The following is an 8,911-nucleotide window of genomic DNA, read 5'->3' as shown; positions in this document are numbered from 1 at the left end:
CTCTATTAGAGTAATTAATTGACCCCTCACTCCCACAATCCTCCCCTCCCCAGTAAACACTAATCTCAAGATAGCAGGGCTGCTGCAAAGGGAGGGGTGCCATGGATGAGAAAAAACTGGGGGGGGGAGAGCACCAAAGCCTCGGGATTTACCCCCAACCCCCCAGCCCTGGGCCAGCACCAGCCAGCTTCATTAGTCACAAGTCAATGGCCCCCACTCCTCCCCACCCCCTCCCCAGTGGGGGAAAACAACCCTGGAAGTACTTTGTCAGAGGGAGGGAGCAGCTCCAGAGCTTATCAAGAAAGACAAAGAAAGGAGGTGAAGAAAGTCCCTCAATACAACAAGCTGTCTCAAATCATCACAGTGATACAGACTTATCAGAAACCAATGAAACAATACAAATTAAATACTAATAAAATAAATACTATGGAAGACAGAAGAACACAGGGGAACGGAGGGGGCGCTCAGAGATTTGGGCTTTTCTCACTTCTCCTCCAGACAGGCCGCAGCCACCCAGGGCCCAGGTTTGGTCTTGGTCATACCCAAGGAGGCCAGTCCAAGGGACCCTGGCACCACCTCCCACCACCCCTGGGACCTCTTGTCCTCAGACGTGGAGTTCAACTTTCCACCCCCATCACCAACCACGACAACAATGACGATGACAGGGAGATGAGAACTAATTGTAACCAAAAAAAAAAAAAAATCCAGTCACTAATGCTGGCATTGATAAGGCGGCTTCTTGTTGGTCCGTATTATTGCCTCATTCTGCAGTCTGGTGCTCGGTGGGGGAGACATGGGAGGTGGGGGAAGGGCGAACTTGGGAGGAGAAAGAAGAAAAGGGAGGGGCTGTTTTCCCGGTCAACTGTTCCAAGGCTGGAACTCCACCTGGGACCCTAGGAGCCGGAGTAGCTCAGGCTCGTACCGCACCAGCTCCACAGTCTCAGAGGAGCCTGGGGCAGATCTGGCGTCCAGGCCTCCAGGCCTCTCGGCAGGGGTCAGCAGCTGACTGGAGGCCACCTGCCGGTGGAACTCGGCCTTGGGCAAGGTGGCAATTTCAAAGTGCGGGAACCGAGCCTGAAAGATCCTTGAGGAAAGCTTCAGCCTCTTCAGGACATCGGTAAAGAGAAACCAGTTGCAGGGCCTGGAAAAGAAAGGCAAGGATGGGGGTTAGGGAACGGGGCCGAGGGGAGGCGGAGGGGGCACCCAGAGCATGTTGGAAGGTCCAGGAAGGCTGTCAGTCTAGCTACCCTCCACCAAGCCGGGGGCTCTTTGGGGGTAACGGAGGTGAAAATTTTCTCCTGTCCCGACATCAGCGGACCCAGCTTTCAGCTAAATGGCAAGCACTCAACCCATGAGTGACCTCTTCCAAAAAGTGGGAGCAGAAGGGAAATGGGCCTTTCAGAACCAAAACTCTCAGCAGGCTTCCCCAGGGCTTCCCCGCACCCCTGACCTGGAATCGAACCTCTGCAGGGACCGGTTCTTCTCCCCGCCGACCCCTATCAGCCCGGTCTGGTTTCCCTTTCCTGTTCTCACTCCTTGCTTCTCCTGCCTTCTTGTTCTCCAAGATCTTCCCCAGCAGAGGGGGAGCCGTGGAGAAAGGCCTAAACTGCGGGTAATCCAAAAGGCATTTCTCTTTGGCTCTGGAATGCATTAGACAAGTTTTTTCTCCAGCGGCAGCACCATCGTTTCTACAGGGCCGGAGCTCACATTACAGCCAGTCTGACTTTGCTGAGCACACCCGACTGGGCGGCAGTCTGGGGACAGCTGGGAGGGGTGCTGGAGAGCCCAGTCCTGGGCCAAACGCTTGCTTTGACTAACGGGGAAGAAACGCAGCATCCCCATGTGAGTGGTCCCTGTTTCCAGGGCTTTCCCTCCTCGCCATTCCACTATCCTGCTTCCCGCCTTTGCCACTTTTGGCCTGGACTATATTCCATCAGCCTCCTAACTGGGTTCCCTCTGCCAAGAGTCACTCTTCTGCACCCCCACCCACTCTTACTGGATCCTCTGTCACTATTAGTTTTCTAAAAAGAAAATCTGACCTTCTCACCCCTAAACAGCTTTCAATGGCTCCCCAGTACCTCCAGCAAAAATACGCCAAATTCTTTAGTATGGTATTATGCAAGACCTTGCAAACATGACCCCATCCCACCTCTTCAGCCCCGTCTCCACCAAATCACACAGGCGCACACGCACTGCATCCCCCACCCTGTCAAGTGCCGGCCATTGGATCAAGGACCAGCCTTGCTTGCTGAACTTGCATGTCTTGGTGCCTCTGCTCGTGCCACGCCCTCCACCTGCCTCTCCTCTCTGGCCCTGCTCAGATGCCAGCGCTCCCGTGAAGCCTTCCCCCCATCTAACTGGTTGCTTGTCCCATCTTCCATGACTCGTGGCACTCAGTCCATAGTCCTATTATAATACTTATAACAGAGCCCATTTCAGAAAGAATAGAAAAGATACGTAAACTGTGGTTCTCTCTGTGGCATAAAAATGGGGCTCGGGTGGACTGGAACTTTTATTTTTCACTTGACACCCTTCTGAACTGTTAGAATTTCTTACAACAATAAATCTGCTTAGGACATTTGGTTTTTTATTAAGAGTTAATTGTATACTTGTCTATCTCCTCCACTAGGCTGGAGATTCTTTGAAGGCCAGAGCTGTATTCCGGCCCTCAGGGTTTGACCTGGTGCAACTGTTCAAGACATGTTTCTGGAATTGAATGTTCTGTACAGCGCCCAAAACTTCTACCCAGCCCCACAATCCTTATCCCTAAAATGCACCATTTCTGTCAAATGAGAGTAAACTCTGTCAGCTCACACAATCAGGGAATGGAGTGTTCTGGATTAAGAGAAAGGGACCTTAGATACCATATACTTGGACCATCACTTTCAAAGAACGGAAAAAACCCTCAGAACATTAACACTGGTGATCAGAACTCAGTTTTCCTTTGATGGTTCAGAAGGCACTTCTGAACCCCACTGGGCCTCAGAGTCATCATTCTACACCCTCCCTCCTTGAAGAACATAAATTTTCACATTGTGCTGCAGCTGGGGGGAAAGGCAGATTCAGAAGAGGTGCTGGAGGAGGGAACATCAGGAAAACCAGCCTGGCAGGTACCAAGCTCTCAACTGCAGACCTGCCTGCTGCCTGGCTCGCTGAGTGGCGCGCAGCCCTCGGTTACCCCATGTGCTGTCCATACCTAAAGCACACGACCCTGGTCCTTTTACTGCCTGGGGCCCAAGATCCTGTTTCAGAGAAGGAGGTGCTGAATACTTTGGAGGAATTAATTAACTGTGCAATACTATATCCCAGGGGCCCAACCCCGCCCTCAGGGATCAGCTTATGCCCAGAAGAATAAGGACCAAAAGCCCCTGAAACTTGATCCCTACTAGTGTCATCATATAGGCTATTTTTATTCTTATCAGGCCATGGGAGAAGGGATGCAAAGAAACTGTGGTCCAGTGGTTAGAGTTGTCACCTGAGGGGCTCACATGAAGGGCTCCTAATCCATTGTTCGCCCCCCGCCACCCCCCACCCGTCATGTGCAATTCATGTGCTTTCTATTTCAAAAAAAAAATAGGGTCTGATGTTTAAAAAATAGGTATCAAAGAAAAAGTACCCTTAAAAGGGTTTGCAAAGGTATTTGAAATATGTGAAGACACCAAGAAGAAGAAAAAAACATAACGATGGAGGCTAAGAACAAAAGGACAATTCATCCAGCATCCTCCTAGCCAGCTCTGCCACACGCCGCCAGATGTGAAACCCGGCAAGAGCCACGGCCCTGCAGGCTGCCCAACTCCCTTCTGAATCATCAAATAAAGATTAAACTGGGTTCAGTCTCACGTTAAGTATCAGGTATATTCTAGTCTCTGAAAATGGGTGATCCCCATTATAACAGACACAGTAATCTGAGGTGACAGCGCCCGTGCCCCATCATCTCACCAACATTAAGGCTACGAGAAACCAGCCTGAGGATTGCTTAAGGACCCCAGTGGCCCCAGAGCTATGGCAACCATATGTCCCAGCTTTTGCAAGAATCTCAATTTCAAATATTCTGTCTGGCTGTCCCCAGAAACCACAAAAATGTTCCAGAGATTCTAATAGTTCATCAACCCAAATATCTCCCAGATCGTCCCTTACACCCAGGAACAGTGCAAAAACCCTTCAGAGAGTGAGTCTAGATTTGGGGTTTGGGAAATACACACAGTCAATATATCTAGAGCTTACAGCCTATATTCGGAATGTAACTATCTAGGCTGGAAAGTCAGGCTGGCCTTGGTCGTGTATTATCTTTCCTAAGCTCCAGCATTTGTTCTCCAGGTCTCAGCTTCTTTCTGGAGAACTCCACCCTTCCCGGGGAGGCAGGCCAGGGGTTGCCAGGATCCTGGCACTTAGTCCCCATAGATCTCTCAGACACTTACCCGCGGGACACTGATACTTGGAGGTTGTAGCAAGGGAGAAGAGGCTTGTCTGAGAGCTCAAACATAAAATCATCCTCTTCCACATCATCTCCTTCTTGATCAGAGCTCCCAGGAGGATTATGGAGGAGGTCACAGGCAAACCCGTCCTTTTCCTCTGTAAGGAAGGCACACAGGGAATTAGGACTTAGCCTCATGCACAAAACTGAAGAACAGAAATGCTCCAACAAGATAAAGGGGTGTGATTAGGAGATAAAGGAGCCCACAGCCGCCTGGTCGGGGCCAAGGTTCCCTTTCCCATGGCTCACAGCCGTAGGAGGGCACAAGAAAGTTCTAGCCCTGGAAGACAGCATTTTGTGGCCAGAGATTCACTCCCCTCCTCCATCTTTTAACTGGAAAAGAGCAAGGTGAGGGGAAGGATGAGCTGCTCAGCTGCTGGAGTGGAAGGCTGAAGCTCCTTCGCTGCCCGTGGTGTTCCCAAACTGCACCAACTGCCTGCTGGGATCCCCAGAAGCCCGAAGGGGGCTCACCTTACCCTTCCCCAGCCATGAGTTGGGACATGGTTTGTTTCATTCCACTGCAACCTTCTCTTGCTCCAGCTTCCCCCAAGCTTAGGGGTGGGCACCTCCCTCAATCTGCAGCCCCTGGCCTAATGAGTGAGTGCTAGATGACTGCCACAGACAGACTCCCCGCTCTTCCGCGAAAGGCAAGCTGGGCCAGGGGGCTAAGGGCTCGGGCCGGCAGCTATCTCAGAAACTCGGTGTGCATCACGGGGCAGGGTAGGGAGGGAATGGTAACTGCCAGAGGAGGGGCCGGGTCCCTCTTGAGTGTGAGCAATACCAGAACAGGTGACCATGCACACAGGGGCTTCTGGCAGGGCTAGGATAAAGCAAGGGAGGAGAAAGGGACCTTGGAAGAGAGAGAATAAAACAAAATACCCAGAGTGCGGAGCGGTAGAGGGCTAATGAAGGATGGCTTTGTTGAAATCAGTGGCATCTCCTCACTGAGGCCAATGAGTGCTGGGTCTGGGGGGAGCATGGGCTAGGGTTGGGGCTGAAAGGGTCTGTAAGCTACTAACAGGTGAAGAAGGGCCACTTCCATAGGGTGACTCCTGTCTTTGGGAAGAACCAGTAAACCCAAAGTAAATCCCACATCTTGGAGCCATGGACAAGGGTGGGAAGAGTCCCACTTAAAGCTTACCCAACACAGAACTGCTGTAAAAGTCCCAGGATACACCAGGATCACCCTCTGCCCGGCCCTGAAGATCCGAGAGGTGATCTGATGAGAGAAGAGAAAGCAGTGAGAAAAGGAGGGCAGGCTGCAGAAAGAATCGAAAAGCAAAGTATGTCCATATGGGGCTGGGAGGATGGGGGAAGGGAAGGACGACCACGAGAGGGGCGGGAGTGACTGGAGAGAGATACACTTCCTGCTGTCAATCAGAGGTTGCAAACCAGCAGCCAGAAGCCAAATCTAGCCCACTGACCACAGGGGGTTTGGCCCAGGGTTTTAAACCAAAAGAAAATCCGAACATCCATTATTTTAAAATTGAGAGATTTCACTTAAAAATCCAGATTTCCAGCTTTTCTTGAAAAAAATATCAGATCTGGCAACACTGTGTCCGCATTCCTGCATGTCAACAGTTGGCTAGAGCCAGAGGCGACATGTGTGTTCTCCAATTTAACGGTCCCCACCCAGCCTGTTCTGCTCTCTTCCATGATCAGCCTGAAAGCATTTAGGTCTGGGATCCCTGCTTTGAATGGTGTAGGGAGTTACTCTGCAAGCAGAATCCTGTATCTATCCCAGGGTTTTAACTCCCTGCTAGCTACAAGGTTCATATATCCAGCCATGATCTCTCCAAAGTGCGATAAGGAAGCATAATTCTTTCTGTTTCATCTTTGAAAAACACGGGGGAGATGGCCAAGTTTATCCTCATAAAAAACTTTTGCTTCCACTCTTAGGCATATACTCCAAGGAACTGAAAACAGGTGTTCAAACAAAAACTTATACACGAATGTTCATAGCAGCCCTGTCACAGCAGGCAGAAAGTGGAAACCACCCAAATGGCATTCAGCTGATGAAGGGATAAACAAAACGTGGTCTATCCACACAATGGAATATTACTCAGCCATGAGGAGGAATGAAGTGCTGATACACGCTAGAACATGGATGAACCTTGAAAACATTATGCTAAGTGAAAGAAGCCAGACACAAAAGGCTATACGGTGTATGATTCCATGTACATGAAACGTCCAGAACAGGCAAATCTATAGAGAGAGAAAGTAGCCTGGAACGGGAAGTGACAGCCTCACGGGTACAGGGTTTCCTTTTGGGGTGATGAAAAAGTTCTGAACCTCGATCGTGGCGATGGTTGCACGACATTGTGAATGTACTTAACGTCACTCAACTGTATATTTTAAAACGTTTACAATAGTAACATTTATGCTATAAGTATTTTACCACAATAAAACAATTTAAACCACCTTTTGGTGGCTTGACCTGAGGACAGGCACCAGGTCATGCCTTGGTCTCCTTGTTTCCTAGCTAAGCATCATCCAGTGGAACCGTTTCACCTCTCAGCCCCACGTGGACAAAAAGCAGATTTTCATGACAAATTCAACTGTGTCATCTGTGGGCACATGGCCCAGCAGTTGCCAGTATGCCACCTAGGACAGTTGGCGAGCTAATTTAGCTGTGTATGGTCGCCACTGGCCCTCAAGTGACACCTGGGCAACAGGACAGGAGAGAGTCCAAAGGACACAAGTGAGGTGAGGGCACCCCCTGAAAACCAAATCCCAGGAGGCAGTTGGCAGCCACTCTTAAAGGAACAGAGCTGGTTTCCCCCTTCGAAGGCACCACCACACGCCAGTCTAGCTTCCTTTTGGGTCACACGGCCCATCAACAAAAACGCCTATTAGCTGTTGTGAGCTACTGAAGAAGTCATGTTTTAGCAACCTTCCAGGAGATGAAAGGTTTCTTCTGGTAGGAGAAGGCAGCCAGAGAGAAGCTTTCAAAGGAACGGCTGAGCAGCTAGAGTGGAAAACCTTTGGTCACGTACATTAGATCTTTCATGGATTCCATGAAAAAACCCTGAGGTCACGGCTGCCAGCTTATGTGCTCCTCTGTATCCTGTGCCACTTGAGAGTTGGAAGTAGTTTCTTCCAAAAGCATCTGTCAGCTAGATAGGTGTTATTCTGTGCCCAGCCCTGGGCTAGGTATCCTGGGAGATAAAGGCATGAGATAGTAAGCTCCCAAAAGGCAGGGATCACATCTGTCTTGGTCATCATTGTCTCCCCAGTACCTAAGCCCAGGTGGCTGGCACATAGTAGGAGCACAATAAATATACAAGGAAGAAAGGGAGGGAGGGAGGAAGGGAGGAAGGGTGGGAGGGAGAGAGGGAGGGAGAGAGAGAGGGAGGGAGGAGTTCCCACAAGGTGAGACTATAAAGTAAGGTGCTTGCTTAACCAGCATGCCGAGACATAAGCATTCAAATGAGTGCTGACCCCCCATGAGGTCACATGAGGATTCCATGAGAGCAGCCCCAGCTCGCTGACACCCCTGGGGCTCCTTGATAGGAACTGCCTTCAGAGTCCTGGCACATTCCTCTCATTCTCCTCCTGACAGCAAATCTTTGTGAGTCGCAGGTGAATTTGCCTTTTTGAGATGGCCAAAAGTTAATTAGCACAAGCAAAGATGCAAAAGTCGGGACAGGTCCGTGAGTGGCACACACAAGAAACCCCAACGTTTGCTTGATGGTGCAGCTTTGAGTCACGTTTCCTCATAGGTCTTCACACCCCATCAGGATGAAGAGTGACTTCCCTTTTCCTTGCTTCTCCCTTGCCCCCTCCCACAACTTTCAGTCCTTTACTCTGCCCTTCCCTTCAGAAAGTGCCCTCGGCCCAGCATGCCCATTCCTAGGCACAAGTCCAAGAACCGAAGATTGGCACGCAAACAAACTCCTGGACACACATGTGCACAGCAGCACCAGTCACAATTGCCAAAAGATGGGCACAACCCCAATGGCCATCCTCTGATGAATGGATAAAGAAAATGTGGTATATCCGTACAATGGGATATTATTCAGCCTTAAAAAGGAAGGAAGGGTTGGGCTGGCCCCGTGGCCGAGTGGTTAAGTTCGCGCGCTCCGCTGCAGGTGGCCCAGTGTTTCGTTAGTTCGAATCCTGGGCGCGGACATGGCACTGCTCATCAGACCACGCTGAGGCAGCGTCCCACATGCCACAACTAGAAGAACCCACAACGAAGAATACACAACTATGTACCGGGGGGCTTTGGGGAGAAAAAGGAAAAAATAAAATCTTTAAAAAAAAAAAAAAAAAAAAGGAAGGAAGGGTTGATACGTGCTACCCCATGGTTTGGCCTTAGCAACATGACACTACAGCAAAGTTAGACACAAAAGGCCCCGGATTGTACGACTGCTTTTATATGAAATGTCCAGAATGGGAAAATCCATAGAGGCAGAAAGTAGATGGGTGGTGCCA

The 8,911-nt window shown here is 50.2% G+C and overlaps 1 protein-coding gene across 14 annotated transcripts in view; it reads right to left on the bottom strand.

Moving 5' to 3' along the window:
* Positions 1-328: 328 nt before the first annotated feature.
* Positions 329-8,911, bottom strand: part of BCORL1 (BCL6 corepressor like 1) — a 60,332-nt gene continuing 51,749 nt past the window's right edge. For all 14 annotated transcript variants that reach the window (XM_070258546.1, XM_023634235.2, XM_070258543.1 and 11 more), the window contains 3 exons: positions 5,616-5,693; positions 4,419-4,572; positions 329-1,141 (listed from right to left, as the gene is read on the bottom strand). In XM_070258546.1, coding sequence (XP_070114647.1) covers positions 859-1,141; positions 4,419-4,572; positions 5,616-5,693 — 515 coding nt within the window. In that variant the 3' untranslated portion in view covers positions 329-858. The remainder of the gene's footprint in view (positions 1,142-4,418; positions 4,573-5,615; positions 5,694-8,911) is intronic.

This window comes from Equus caballus, chromosome X (genome assembly GCF_041296265.1).
Source record: "Equus caballus isolate H_3958 breed thoroughbred chromosome X, TB-T2T, whole genome shotgun sequence".
Lineage (NCBI taxonomy): Eukaryota > Metazoa > Chordata > Mammalia > Perissodactyla > Equidae > Equus > Equus caballus.
Note: the sequence above shows the minus strand (reverse complement) of the source record. Positions and strands in the feature narration are given on the sequence as shown.